Source organism: Pagrus pagrus (assembly GCF_965226575.1).
Source record: "Pagrus pagrus genome assembly, chromosome: 22".
Classification (NCBI taxonomy): domain Eukaryota; kingdom Metazoa; phylum Chordata; class Actinopteri; order Spariformes; family Sparidae; genus Pagrus; species Pagrus pagrus.
The window spans coordinates 15,596,630-15,612,363 of NC_140204.1; the positions used below are offsets into that span (position 1 = coordinate 15,596,630).

Genomic DNA, 15,734 nt, shown 5'->3' on the forward strand with positions numbered 1-15,734 from the left:
CTATACATAGCGAGCCGGCTTCCCGGCTGCTTCATGTGTGTAGGGGATAAGGCATCAGCTGCACTGCTGTGAAGAGTTCATGCACGCTCCTGCGCCAGCTTGGCTGATGGCTGCAGTTAGCCTCACGGCCGCAACGGCCATCATGTCATTATTGAGTCTTATTTCTTGATCCTGCCCCATGTCCCTTTAATGATTTTAGCATAAGGCTGCACCATGACAAAAAGTAAAAAAGTCAAAGGGTCTTGCAAATTGTGTGGTAACAAAAAGGTTTTAAATGTAACTCGATAAACCCTGCAAAAACCCTTAACTTAGCTTCCTTAAACATTACAACTGTTTGTAGAATGCACCAGCAACTTGTTTCACAGGAAAAACGGAAGGAGTATACATACCATGATACATACCATGCTACAGAGTCCGTAAAATTGCACATCGATGGCTGATTTGATTTTTGTGATTTGACTTGCTTCATGACTAAGGTGCACAACATTTCTGATAAATTTTCACTCAAGAGTCAGGTTATTACCCTTTATTACAATTCAGTAGATAAAGCACCTCATATACAGTATGTGAACTGTCACATGAGAAGAAAGGTTTGTAATGTCATAGATGTGAATTGGACTGAACTAACACACACTAAAAAAGTTTTTAAAAAGCTGGTGACCAGCATGAGGAGGAGGTGCCAGGCTATTGTGGCTGTGTATGGTTCTTCCACACGCTACTGAGGCTCCTGTTTGTTAAATTAATAAATTCTTAAATTGTCAGTATGTCTTGTTACTTCAGACTTAAATCATCCAATCCACCAAACAACACCAAACAAGAGTCAATAGCAGAATAAGCTGTTTGGCAGAGAAGATTTGACAAATTTTTCATTGGCGCAAACCACATACTCAGTCCTGCTGCTCATCCCACAAATGCATGTTCCTTACAAATGTGGCACAATTTAAAAGGGAAATAAACAGGCTTTCCAACGGTATAAAATTTATTGCCAAGAAGCATTGTTACAACAACAAAAATATTCTATCAAACACAAATTTCCTTACTTTTTGTGATATGTTTATGTTGTGAATTCCTGCTTCAACTGTTCTTTCATTTTCCATTATTGTGGCACGTGCAGCCATTCTTAGCATGATACAATGCTCTGTATTAGGTACAAACACAACAGCATCATATTATTACAGCAACATGATACAACTTTTTACCTTAAAATAACAGCTTCAAATTCATGTTGATGGTACAGTGTCTTGTAATAGGGTGAATGGTGTCTGTCTCAGCCACTCTGCCCCCCCCAACACTTATTTCTGCACTATGTAACTTCAGTGAGAGGGTAGGATCACAGGGTTACACACATGATTACTTCAACATACATGTTTCCAAGACATAACATTGATGTAATGAGTTTTCAGATAAAATTAGTGTAACGATTAAGATATGACCAAAAACCACAATGATCATGGTTTGGCTTACCTGGTTCTGATGCCACAAACACAGCAGCAATGTTGAAACACCCTCTCGAACAGTACATTTTTTGGAACAGAACTTTTTATCTTGGAAAGTTGGATTCATCTTCAACACCATCATTGCTGCCAGCAAAGAGCCAGGAAACTACTCCTCCTAATTCACTAACACCACCAGGGTCCCCTCTTACTTTGGCATCATCACCCCTCATTTAGCCACTTGTTAGCAACCACCGTTTATACGTAAGCACTTAAAATATTAATCTATAATATTTAATAATTAAATTGTTGGACAATCAATGATGTATTTTATGTTGTAGAACAAAACTTCTTATATCAGGCATTTAACCGAAAAACCCATTAAAAATACCCATTGACTTTGAGACGAGGGAACCGGAAGTGCAAAAATGCTAACTGATCTCCAGGTTTTAGGACTCATTACTGCAGAACGCTATACCTTGAAGAATACTGATGTTTCATACCATGGGAAAAAAGTGACAAAACATTGAAGGCATAACATTTTAGATTTTCATTAAAAGATCAGTTTAACAAGGCTTGTGTACTGTGTGTTAAGCACAACAGCATCAACACTGGAAAAAAGGCCACTCCAAAAATAAGCAAAAAAAAAAATTAATACAAGATATTTTTGCTTGTAATAAGCAAAAAAATCTGCCAATGGAACAAGTGAAAATTCTCTTGGTAAGATTTCTTGAAATAAGACATTATATTTAAGCCTTACAAGATAAGAGTGATCTTGAAATTAGCTGGGAAAACTCATTTTTAGCTATATTTTACTAGTATTGTGATGTTTTGTGTCTCATAATAAGCTTGTGATGCTCAAAAATAGTATTTTCCCCTCAAAAGTAGCATCTTTTTTTTGGTCATCTTGTTTGTTTCAAGTGTATTTACCTAATTTTAAATTATATAATTGTTAGACTGTTCTAGATTTAAGTCCACCACCTACTTGAAATAAGATTAGAAACTGGCATTTTGAGACAAAATGTCTTGAAGTTAGCATTCCTGACTCGTATTAGGCAGTGCTCTTTTGCCATAATAAGCCGTAATTTACCATCCTGTCATCATCTCAAGTGTATTTACCTTATTGTAAGCTCTACAAAAGTAATACTGTTCTAGATTCAAGACATTCATCTACTAGATTCAAGACATTAACTACTTCTTATAAGACAGAAAAAATGAAAACTAGTCTTGCATTTACCAACTTTTTTTTTTTTAATTTAAACAGCAAAAAGTCCCAGAGGACTGCATAAAAGGGAAATAGCTTAATTTTTCTCAACATTTTGGCTCACAGTATTTATGGAACTGCAATATGAAAACATAGCAGAACATGCCAAATATGTGAGTGAGTTAAGGTCAGGTCCAAACATCTGACCAATGTGCCTTTCAACAACGTACAAGATCTGTGCTTTGCACAGGCACACTCAAAGCATATAGACACACTAGACACACTAAAACTGCTCCACCTGTGACATCTATTCTCAATACAAATGCTTAGTATTGTAACATTCAAATTAAAGGTTCTGGGCTTACATGAACAACTAGTCCCTCAATACACCATTAACCATTGTAACATCAAACAGAATCTGCACTGAACTGTGCAAACAACGCACACAAAATATAACATCACATCACAGGATATCGGCATGTTGGCTAATATTGTCGTGCACCCCAAATTAACACTGGGCTAACTTAGCCAAATTCCGACCAAGAATCAATAGCAATGAACATGGACTGTAGTACCCTTGGAGGGAGAGAGAAAGTGCTATCCTACACCATATCTGACCACTGCTTTTATTGGCCAATAAAAGCTTTCCACTCAGCCATGCTCTTCTTGTAAGATGATGTGAGATCTTTCTCATGGATTTTGTCTAAGAGGACCTCCGTCTGTATAACTGAAAGCAGAGTGGCTACACACTTTGGATAAGTCAGGTGTAGGGTATAATAGTAGGCCATAATGTATAAAGCATTCTCGGTAAGCTTGTCTTTTAGAAAGGTGGTTATTGCCACATCTCCTACCGCTAGGAGGCAGTTGGACGGACTGACAATCAGGACTGGGCAGGAGAGAGGGCGTTTCTTCAAGTAGGAATTGGGGTCTTCTGTTTCCTGTAACACATAACACAGACATCCTTCTGTCAGGATAATGCATTTTGGTCATTTGAAACCTAGGGTAGAGGGTTGTTTACAAACACATAACTTTACAAAGCAAAATTCTGACAAAAGTTACAGTACTGAGAAAGCTCCACCTGAAAGTGCTGTTTTAACTATCCCCAATGCATTTACTGTTTACACACGTCTAGCCTTCCAAAAGAACTAAAAACCAAGGCTAGGCTAGTCTTGCCTGGTTATCATTAGGGTGATAAAACCTGCTACCACATAATGCACTCATTTTGTACATACTGTGACATAGCCAAGACATCTACCCAGTGAAAATCCTCTTTCCAAAAACAAATGTTTTAGGTGTCTTTGAAGGCTTAGAACATACAGTATGTGACTAGGAAATACACTGGGAGTCGTCAGAGGCAGCACCTTCAGTTTTAATTTTTTTCCAATACTGCAGTCAAAATGATCCTGTAACATTTTACACAGCTCACCTCGAGGACATGCACCAGAGCCTCACTAGCATCTCGTACCCTCTTTGGAGGAGCAGACGTGGAGGGGAACAGTGATGGCAGCACACGTAGGATCTCAAGAGCCTGTTCAGCTGTACAGGAAAAGATTCATTACTTAAACACTTGGACAAAGTGCACAAGGTCAAATCTTATCAACAGGTATACAACAGACACGATGCTAAAAAAAAAAAAAAACATTCAGCAAATAATGGGATAGCCATCATAGATGAAAAAGAAGGACGACAAAACACTAGTTCATGTACTTGACAATTAACATGCCTGAAGGTCCACCCTAAACCCTATTCACTAATAACACCAAAACAGCATTCCCTACCTTTGTCCATTCCTATTGGGGGTTTCAGCGCCTTTTTCCATACACCAAAAAACTGCACCTTCTGGCAGAAGTCATGCCATCTTCCCTTCAGTTCATCTATGAAGTTGGTATTATCCTTATCCAAAATGCGTTGAAGCTCCTCCATCACCTACGAAATATCAAATATACCAATACAGACTTTTGAATATATCATTTAAGAGGAAATTGTTATTTTAAACATTGCGTGTGATACCATGGTTTTAATCATGCACAGTCAATAATGACTTACATGTCCAACGTCCTTGAAACAAGGATATGCTTCTAGAACCTTCTCGTGTCTGTCCTCCTCGCGAATGGTATTTGAATCAATGAATGCTCTTCTGGCTACAAATTCCAAATCCAAGAGATGAGAGACATCCTGGTGGTTTGGATTTTTTCTTTTATACAAAGTTTGTATGGTCTTGTAGTGCTTGGCCAAGGTTGCTGGACTGTAGGTGTCTGGACTGTCAACATCTGCAGTCTTGTTAGCTGTAAGACACAAAAATACATAATTAATATGCCTCAGTTTAAAAAAAGTTCATCTCATGTTGTTGCATGACAAAAAATATGTCAAAAAACTGCCATAAAAAAATCATACATTAATATAACATTAAACTTTCATGGAATTAAATCTTTTAATAAATATCAGCCCTGATCCTAACTACCAAATACCTATTAATTTTTGAAATTTTAACCATTTAAATGCCATTTTAAAAAATCAAATCATTTTTTGTATTATAAATGCATGAGAACTATTTGCTCGAAACTCATATGGTCATGCAATCACATACAATTGCATGTAGGCACACAAGTACACCCCTACAAAGATGTGCACACCCCCACTACACACAGTCATGAGGCAGTTGGACAACCTCACCATCAGGACTGGACAGGGCAGAGGGTGCTTCTTCAGGTAGGCTTTGGGATCTTCTTTTTCCTTCAACACATAACACAGACATACTTCTGATAGGATAATGTACTTTAAGGATCATTTCGGTATTTTGGAACCAAAAATTACATTCAATTAAAAAGAGCAAAAATGCCACTAATGAGACACATGGGTTTTAAATACATAACATTATTTGATATGTTGGAGAGGTTATAGAAAGTAATGTTGCACAGTAGACTGATACTAAAAGGTACTGCTGTATCCAGCTATTCAAAATGATACAATACCAGCTTTTTATTAATACCAGATTTCTGTTAAAACTTAATTTCTACAATAATGTTAATAAATTGATAATAAAACAGTATAAATGTCACGTAAATACCTATCCTCTGATGTCCATTTTAAAGCCTTTTACTTCTGTCATGTCAGGACTGTCATCTTGACCAATAAAGTGGGTTTATTTTGGGGGGATCTCACATTTTGCAATCTTTTGTATAGCTGTGTGTACACAGTGACCTGCACAAGACATTTAATCAATTTTTCAAATCGCTACTAAAAATGTCCAACATGAAACACAGTCATCAACTGGATGCATTTCACTTACCCATGTATGGAGGCCTTGGTCCTGCAGCATGGGGTAGTACACCACTATTCTCTTTGCCATTGCTGTAATTTCTGGCTTTGATGGGTATCTGTGTGATTCTCCATCCCCCTTTGCCCTCAGGATTGCAATCATACTGGTCATGGTGTTTCGAATGAGCCTGCATCTGAGCTCCTTTGACATCTGGCAGTTGCGCTGTTCACCTCTCTTCGACAACTCAAAGTACTGTTGTCGGACTTGCTCAAGTTCTGCGTCGGTGTGCAATACATATTCTGGAAAGGATAACTTCACAACCTTTTCAGGGGTTGTGTACTTTGCAGGACTTGGTTTCACAGGAGTGGATGTCTGTCGCATGGGTGACGCATTAAAGGAGGAACTGCCCGATAATTTTGAGTGTTCTTGGCCAGACTCCTGTAAAATAAAAGATAATGAACTACTGCAAAAAGCAACATTTATGTTTTTTGTAACAACACAAAATGCAATGTAGTATTGACAGCTCTGCACACTAAAAAATAAGCAATGTTCCATTTTAGGGGTGAAATCGCTTACATCAACTAACTGAACACCTATTAATTAATCTAAACTGAATTGAACACACATGTAGACTACCATGCCTGTTCCAAAAACACTGTGCTGTTAGCTCAATGTGCTGCTGCCAACTTAAATAGGTGGTTAGTTTAGGCCACTTAACTGAGAAACTGACCTCCTCTGACGCACCATGACAGGCACTCCAGACCGCTTTTCTCCGTAAAAAGTTCTCTGGGCCTGGGAAAAGATCCTGCAAGTCTTCGCGAGACAGGGTGCTCATCATTGTCTCTGTGATGTTTGCAGCTATGAAAACATTGGAAGACAAACATAGCAAGATGAAACAGTGCCCTAGAAATTAAACTGCATGAGACTATTAGAAGTTCACACTTCATTCAAATTAGGTAGCTAGTGCTAACCAGCTTAGTATAGAAATGTAGATACCTCATTTGCTGCTGTTGTATGTCATATAGACGTTACTAGTAGGGCTCAACGATTTGGGAAAATAATCTAATTGCGATTTTTTTCCCCCAATATTGCAATTGCGATTTAATATGCGATTTTTTATTTTATCCTCTTTTTTTCCCAACAAAGCATAATGAATGATTTAAATATGACCAACACAATATTAGATACATTTACTAAATGTAATTTAGTGTAAAATGTTCTTTCCCATAGGCTGGGCCTATTTGTTAGAATTAAATTAAAAGACGTATGACTTGAAATAAATGACATTTTTATTTAAATGCTCATTACAGAAACATCTGTGGCTTTGCCACTGTGTATTTAAGTAATTTAAACAAAGGCATGCACTTTGTAAACACTGTGCAAAATTTACAGTCTTAAGAAAAAAAATATTTAAAATTATATGTATCTTACTGCTCCCAAGTCAGTAACATTTCACACAACTGAAACATAGAATTTGCCTCTACTACTAAAATATTTTGTCAAATCAAAGTAAATAAAGTTATAAATAAAAAACGGAGAAATGCACTTTTAAATTAAACAATAAAAAAACAATTTAAATAAAAACAACATAAATAACATAATATAGATCAAGTACACAACAATAACACACCACACAGACTAAAGTTCACTTTGAGTATGGCACTGCCAGCCATAATGATCCAACAGTTTTGTTCTCAGTGGCTCACAGGTTTTTTGCTAAGAAAACCAGCATATTGACTTTTGCTGGCTTCAAGGATGAGCGAGTGCAAGTCACAATATTCCCTCCTGTGCTAAAAAGACGCTCTGAGGGAGCGCTTGTGGCAAGTACACAAAGATACTTGCGGGCCATGGTGCACAACTGTGGGTAGCTGATCTTGTGCACCCTCCACCAAGCCAAGGGATCATCTTCTCCATCAATGGCAGGAGTCATCAGGTAATTGTTTACCTCTGCCTCTGTGACATCTTCAAGTTTTACAGGCAAAGAAGGAGAGGCTGCACTGGTCTTGAAAAAACTGCCAAGAGACCTCTTCCCCTTTCCCCCCAAGGACTGTGCACTTTGAGGCATCTGAACAGTTTCAGTACGAGACCTCTTCTCCTATTAGATGAGAAAAACAGCCATTAGTTTTCCAGTTAGATTTTACAGAAAAATTGTGTTTTTGTGAAATACATAACTATCATTTACCTGATGATATGTAAGTTGTGCTACGTCTACCATCTCTGTCTTCAGTCGGGTCTTGATAGCAGGGATGTTGTCAGTACTGATGTACTGTGTTTTGAACCTAGGGTCAAGGAAACAGGCAACATCCAAAAGCTCCTGGATGTTTGGGTCTCCATATTTGTTACTGAGGTATGCTAGGACTTTGGTTGTTATCGATTTAGTCCGGTCAGTGTCCTCAGCATATTCAGCCAGGACTGATGTGGCAAAAAGGTGGAGAACTGGCTTGAGGTAGGAGATGCTCACATACTCCTCTCCAGAAAGAGCATCAGTAAATTCCAGGAGAGGATGCAGTGCCTTGTGAATTGACTCCAGCACGTCAATATCCTGCCAGGTTGGGATGAGGGAGCGTGCATGTCGATCACCAGAAAATACCTGAGAAATGGCTTTGGCCTGTTCAAGCACTCTGGCAATCATCATTTCTTTAGATCCCCATCTTGTTGGGCACTCAGTTATGAGGTTGTGCTCAGGGAGTTTGAGCTCCCTCTGTGCCTCCGTCAGTGCTGCCTTCTTCTACCAACTGTGGGAAAAGCTCGCGTCACGTGACCACCTTGTAATCGCGCAAGTTGCGGTTAGCAAATCGCGTTTTATCATATGCGATATTATCGCAAATGCAATTAATCGTTCAGCCCTAGTTACTAGTATAACTAGAGCTGCCACCAACTAAGAATTTTCCTAGTGACCAACAATTGTCATTTGTCGCCATTAGTTGACTAGTCTTCACAGTTTATGAATTTAGCGGGAACAAAATGGCGCGAGTAATGGGAGGCGAAAATTCACTACATAATACATTATTCCCAAAGCGCAATTAGGTTCCTACAGTTCACCTACCACACATAACACTTTACACAACAGGTGACAGAAGGAGCATGATGTGACAAATGGGAGAAAGATTTTGAGGCCCACAGTGCTGCTGTAGCGGGTCACATGTGGAGCAGTGCCAGGAAGCAATTAGCTTCTCTTTTTTTAGCTTTAATTAGGCCTCAGCATTTGTACGTTCATATATGATAAGACTAATATTTGCATACATTACCCCTTCAAATCGACACTGCGACATCATCCAATTCGTCCATGCTGTTGGCTTACTTAGCTAGCTAGTTAGCTCTGCTAACGTTAGCTTGCCTCGCTGTCTCCGTTCGGCTGCAACGATACACAATAAACACTGAAAACACATTAACTTCGATAACATTCAAATGGTATGCGATGTGAACTACAAAGTGAGCACTGGATACAGCGCTTTAATTTACTTGCAATGAAACACGTCAATCCTAGTTCAAATCCAAGTCGGTCCCATATGACGTTAGTTTACGCCCACATTCTCATTTGCAGCAGCTCGCTGGCGGGTGTAACCATAGTAACGAGTTTTTACTGCAGTCTTGCTCTACTGACCTGTGACCAGTACCGCCCTCTTGCCTGTGACATCTTTGCTTCCAACATGATTTGGCGTTGCTTCATATACTACATATTTGTGGCATTGACTCTGAAACAACTTTTGAGTCACATTAACACCATGCACAGTCGCAGCCCCGACTTTCGCGTCGTGTGCGGGATTGATGGCTGTCCAATTGAGTACAGTGTGTATAACTCCTTCTACTATCACGTGAAGCGGACACACGCGCATCATCTTCTCCAAGGTGAAGCGGCGGAGGAGGAAGGATCGACTCGCCACGGTTTACCTGGAGCAGGTGAAAGGACAGCCGCAAACGACCAAACTAATGCAAGCCCTGTGGCTGAAGTGGAGGGCTCAAGCATCGTCATTCCAGCGGTAAGTCGTTAGCTAAAATCTAAGGTAACATTTATTTAGGTCAACTGTGCCTGATCCAAGCACGTCCACTAAACATGTTTGTTTTCGTCAGTGACAGGCTCAGGTTGTAATTTTAAGATAAAGTAATAGCAGTGTTGAAAGTAATGCGTTACTGTAAATTCCACTACTTTTGTCAGTAACGAGTAATCGAACCAGTAACGCAAATACAACTAGCCTACTGAGATTTAAATCGGCTAGTTAATGGTTACATTTATGTTGACAAACGCAGCCTACCGTCCAACAGATTGTCAACTTATGATCTAATGTCACCAGACATTACATTACAGCGAGCATCAATTAACCTGTATTTGATTGTAAACATATGAGACTCAGTCGTGATAAACTCACCTTGGCTGAAAAGTGTAGTGGAGTGCATATACGTAGATATACTGGACTGCAGCTTTGTGTCTCTGCCTCCTGCTGCTGCAGCAGTCCAGTCAGACAGTTTTTTACTCATCCATCCGCTGGTAAATGCACTTAGTAGCAAGTCCCCTTAGTTAAAAATGGTAATCCAGTGTTGAAATACGTGTTGAAATCAGCAGGGTGAAAGCTAGTTTGCTGACAGAAGGAGGTTTACACATGATGTGTTCAAAGTGGGCTCAGTAAAATGACTATTAGGCAAAATTAAATAAAATGTCATCATGATGTGTTCAAATGTGCAACTTCAAGAAAAAATGTATGTACACTAAAATAATAGCAGTGTATCTGCACATTAATAAGAAATAACGCAAATATTTAGAAGTAACACAAAAGTTACTTTTCTGACAACTGCTTAATTTTATATGTAGTAATTGGTAAATTAATTAGTTTAATTATTAGTTATGTAATTCAGTTACCAGACTTCATTGAAAAAAATCAGTAACGTTAATGTTAGTCATTTAAACAACCAATTAAAAATTACAGGTTATCCTTCAACAGTTTGACTCAAGCATAGAGGCTGTAATATACATATTAGCTTATCATTCACAAAGTTATAACTGGCAGGTGAGACATGTCTTCATGACAGTGTGTGACAGGAAGTTGTCTCCTTAGCTTATTGGAATACAAGTTCAGTTCAAAGGCCTTTAGTAATATTAATTTATTGGCAAGAGAGCAAGTGAAGGGATACAATTTACAAGTTTTTTCTGATGCTGTAAAAGTCATTGTTTTTTTGTAGTACTGTTTTGTTTTGTTTTTATTAGTTGTTGTTTTTGTTGTTATTTTACATACTCAAAATAAAGACACCAATCAGTAAAAATACACCCATCTTGTACCTTTTTATAGGAAGAAATCTAGCTAGCTAGCTTACCCAGGTAGTTGTCAGATTGTCTGGTGGTGCTACCTACAAATGCCAATATTTTCCCTGTTTTAATAGATATGTTTGTTATTAATCTCTTTCAGAGTGGATTTCAAGAAGATGGAGAGGGTTGCATGAATGTTGACCTTTCTAAACATGCAACTGCATTTCTTCTTCAAGCTAGAGAAACCCATCGACTGACACAGGTAATTTATGCCATTGATTTTCCAATGAATTATATTTCATTTTTAGTAGCAAGCTTAAAAGCAATGAGCTTAAACTGTAGAATGACTTAGCCACTGTTCAGACCTGGCATCTTGGTTGATCCGATCACAGGTGGACAGCTAAAGGTATGTCAAAGAAACACCTGACATTTGAATGTGTCTCCACATGCTTCCTCGGTGACCACTTGTGATCGGATCTCACTTCCCCGCTATATATGCAAATTGACACATACTTTGCTTACAAAATCTGCCCATCCACTATATTTGTTGAGCATGAGCTAAGAATAGAGACAACATAATACACCCAACACTTACACTTTTATTTAGCACTGTCCTCTTGTGATCCTATTGCTCAAAACGCATTTTAAGACCAAGTGTAAACAAGGTCTTAAAGCTGCAGAAGGCAATATTATTTCATGATAGTTTTGCTGGAAATAGCCTATTTTGATCATTGCATGTCGCTAACAATATGTAATTGAAGGGTTACTTTAAAAAAAGTGTCTGTGAGTTTGCATGTTGACTGCATTTTTATATGAATTTTGTAATGTAGTATTTTTTTTGTTTTTTTGTTTTCTACTCCCCAGAGAGCTGTTAACCAAATGGTGAGTGGAGTCCAGCAATATCAGGCCGCATTATTGGAGCACCTAAAATAGCGAATGAGCGACATGATTGAGAGACATTCTGGGGACCTGGATCAACTAAAGAGTGATGCAATGGGGATATTTGACCAGTTTGTTGACCCTTTCTGTCAAATTGCTTCCACCCATTTGTAGGATAAGACCATCAAAGAACTGTTAGAACCAGTTGAACCAGAGATTGTTGTCGCAAAACAAACAGTGTGTTATGTGAAACATGGCGACTCCAGAGTTCTTACCATTAAGAACCATTGTTTTCATTATATACCGTTGGTGAAAAGTTTGGAGCAGCTCCTATCACATCCAAGAACAATTGCAATGATTGATGAGAGGCCACAGACATGCAAGGATGGATTTTTTCATGATTTCATTGATGGAGACATTTTTAAGTTGCACCCACTGTTTTTGAAATTTCCCACAGCATTGCAGTTGGTTTTATATACAGATGAAATTGAGCTATGCAATCCTCTTGGATCTCGGGCAAACAAAAACAAATTGTTATTGATTTATTACACCTTAGGTAACATCAACCCTAAATACAGATCAAGACTTGCTGCCATTCGTCTGCTTGCCAAGGTAAAATCAAAAGATCTTTCCCATTGTGGTATTGATGAGATATTTAAGAGGATTAACCATGGCTTCACTGAGCTGTGTGATGGTGTCCAGGTTGTCACTGCAAATGGTGAGAGGACAATTTATGGGGCACTTATGTCTGTGTGTGGAGACACTCTAGCTCAGCATGAAGTGGCTGGATTTAAGATAGGAGTGGGGTTTGCCTACAGTAAATGCAGGCACTGCGAATGCAACTTTGAAGACATGCAGGAGCAATTTAATGAAGATTTGTTTGTTAAAAGGACAATGGCAAGTCATAACAGGCAATGTAATGACATTGAAAAGGCAAATACTGACTTTCTGAAAGACAACCTAAAAATGACATATGGCATAAACAGGAGAAGCAAATTAACAGAATTTCCTCACTTTGATATAATCAATCAAACCCCACAGGACATCATGCATGTCATTCTTGAAGGTGTTGCCCCATATGAAATCAAATGTGTTTTAAAGCATCTTGTGCTTTCAGGGCATATGGACTTAGACGCATTCAACAGTGCAATTATTTGTTTCCCTTATTCTCCTGTGGATGCAAGGGATAAGCCTTGCCCCATATCTGTCAATACACTGTCATCAAATGACAATAAATTGAAACAGTCAGCTGGGCAGATGCTTGTTTTGTTAAAGATCCTGACATTTCTCATTGACAAAATTGGAGAAAATGATAACACACACATGCTACTTAAGTTGTTAGAGATAGTCACAATTCTGTTTTCACCTATTATTGCTCTCTCAACTCTTTCAAGGCTGAAGCTTTTAATAGAGCAACATTTAAAACATTTCAAACAACTGTTTCCAGATGCAAACATTATACCTAAACAGCATTACTTGCTGCATCTTCCTTCTCAGATTAAGGCACTTGGTCCTACAGTGAGGCATATGTGTATGCGCTTTGAGTCAAAGCATTGCTTTTTTAAGCAGTGGGCTTTGAAAAGTAGTTTTAAAAATATCTGTAAGTCTCTTGTGAAGCACAACCAACTTTATGAATGTAGTCAGAATGTGCATGAGAAACATCCAATTTGTTCAAGTGAGGTTGACATGGGCCCAGCCTCTGAGGTGAAAAATGTTCATCATGTAGAAGGAAAGATTAAAGACTTCTTAGGAATAGAGCATGTTGAACATATAGTTTCAGTACAGTGGATTATGCAACATGGAAATAAGCATACATGTGGAAAATCTTTGGTTATTTCTAATGTCATCAATGATACTCCAGAGTTTGCACTTGTGAAAAACATTTATATTTTAAATGCGTCAGTGTATTGTTTTGAATGCCAACCTCTCTCTACAGTTGGGTGGAATGATCATTATTTAGCTTACGAGGTAGAAGTTCCCGACCTAGCTCAAGCCAATATTTTCATTGATGATGAAAAGCTTGTTGATTATACACCATACTACTATGTAAACTTCAATAATAGCAAGTACATTCCACTGAAGTATGATCTCACAGACATCATCAAACATCATTCTTGAGTCTGTATTGAGTGTGGGTATTTGGGCTGATTTTTTTTTTAAGCACTGACAAACACTGTAATTGATGACAGCATTTATTTTCACTTATTACTTTTGGAATAATGTGGTGCAGTATGTCCAGAGTGCAACAGAACAGAGAAGGAAACATAATTCCAGCTTTTGCCTCTGTCTTTTTTACATATCACATGGACATGGTTTGACGGAAATGTAAGAAAAATAGCAACACTGTACTGTGCATTGTGAGTTGGGCATGTTTTTTTTTTTTTAAAGATATTTTTATTGAAGTCATTTTTATATGTATAATTACACAAACTAGACAAACAAAGGAACAGACATACAATATCAGAACCCCGCACCACCCCCCACCCTCATCCCTGGTACAGTAAAAAATAAATAAATAAATAAATAAACAATTGCATGAGTTCACCTTTGGTTAGATCTGAAAAGCAAAATGCAATACAATCAAGTGCTGTATGAGGTCCCAAATAATCATAAGAACAGTAGACGAAAATAGTCAAAATAGTAAAGGGGAGCAAGTTACTGACGTACTAGTTAAGCTGGTGTAATGATGGTAGTAAGGCCAAGAAAGAGCCCCATATCTTTTCATACTTCTCTGGGTTCCCCCTCACACTGAATAAGATTTTTTCCGGTGTGCTGTAGGATGTTAATTCATTTAACCATTGTCTCTGCGATGGAGGAAACTCGGCTTTCCAATTCTGCAGAATACACTCTTTACCAGCTGTACCCGCAAGTAAAATGAAATATTTTTTAGTAAAGCTTGCATCTATAATTTGTATATCTCCCAGAATCCATATCCTCGGGTCAGGGGGAATTATGATATTTACAGTTTTTGAAGCTATATTAATGATGTATTTCCAATATGTTTCCAAGCTAGGACATTTCCAAGGCATATGTAGCAAGTCCCCCTCACAGGTTCTGCATCTCTGACAATTTGGAGAGGCGTTGTGGTGTATTTTGTGCAGTCTATATGGAGTATAATAAATTCTATTAAAAATATTAAACTGTATTTGTCTGTGTTTTGTTGAGATTAGTACTGATTGAGAGATTTCAAGGATATTACCCCAGTCATTGTTGTCGTATCTTATGTTAAGATCTGATTCCCATTTCTTCTTTGTTTTAATCTTATTATATGTTGTAAGGTTAGTTAGTTAGAATAACATAAATAGCAGAAATCAACCCCTTACTAGTGTTTAATGTTTCACTCATTAAATGATTTTCAAACGGGGATTCCGGGGGGATACGAGGAAAGTCTGAACAGTTGTTGCGGATCCAGTGTCTAATTTGAAAATATTTAAATAAATTATGTTTGGGGAGTTTGAATTTCTCTGTCAGTTGTTGAAAGTTTGCAAATTTACCTTGGATATATAGATCTTCAACTGTTTTTATGCCCTTACTAACCCAATTGCTCAATATTCCATCTGTAATCTGCCGGGAAATGTTGGGATTATCCCATAGAGGAGTTTTGCGACACAAAGAGATGTTTAGACCAATGACAGTGTGAGCTTCACGCCATGCAGAGAAAGAGTTCAAAATGATAGGGTTCTTAGTAATGTTTAAGAGTATTTTCTTAGAAGTTAGGAA

General features: G+C 38.1%; 1 protein-coding gene and 1 long non-coding RNA gene across 3 annotated transcripts; one reads left to right on the top strand and one right to left on the bottom strand.

Annotated features, from left to right (window-relative positions):
• Positions 1-978: 978 nt before the first annotated feature.
• On the bottom strand, positions 979-10,328 carry LOC311251492 (uncharacterized protein). 2 transcript variants are annotated; one of them, XM_084343948.1, is made up of 9 exons: positions 9,359-9,449; positions 9,145-9,251; positions 6,627-6,754; positions 5,927-6,334; positions 5,311-5,370; positions 4,684-4,922; positions 4,416-4,563; positions 4,064-4,173; positions 979-3,575 (listed from the first exon to the last, which is right to left on the bottom strand). In XM_084343948.1, exons 4-9 carry the CDS (start codon positions 6,087-6,089, stop codon positions 3,264-3,266), a joined length of 1,032 nt encoding a protein of 343 aa, XP_084200074.1. In that variant the 5' UTR covers positions 6,090-6,334; positions 6,627-6,754; positions 9,145-9,251; positions 9,359-9,449; the 3' UTR covers positions 979-3,263. The 2 variants fall into 2 exon arrangements, with proteins under 2 accessions (XP_084200074.1, XP_084200075.1); XM_084343949.1 differs by lacking the exons at positions 9,145-9,251; positions 9,359-9,449 and adding an exon at positions 10,264-10,328.
• Positions 9,507-15,101, top strand: LOC311251493. Its single transcript, XR_014621414.1, has 3 exons — positions 9,507-9,876; positions 11,296-11,397; positions 12,000-15,101. It is a non-coding gene; the product is annotated as an uncharacterized lncRNA (long non-coding RNA).
• The last annotated feature ends 633 nt before the right edge of the window (positions 15,102-15,734 follow it).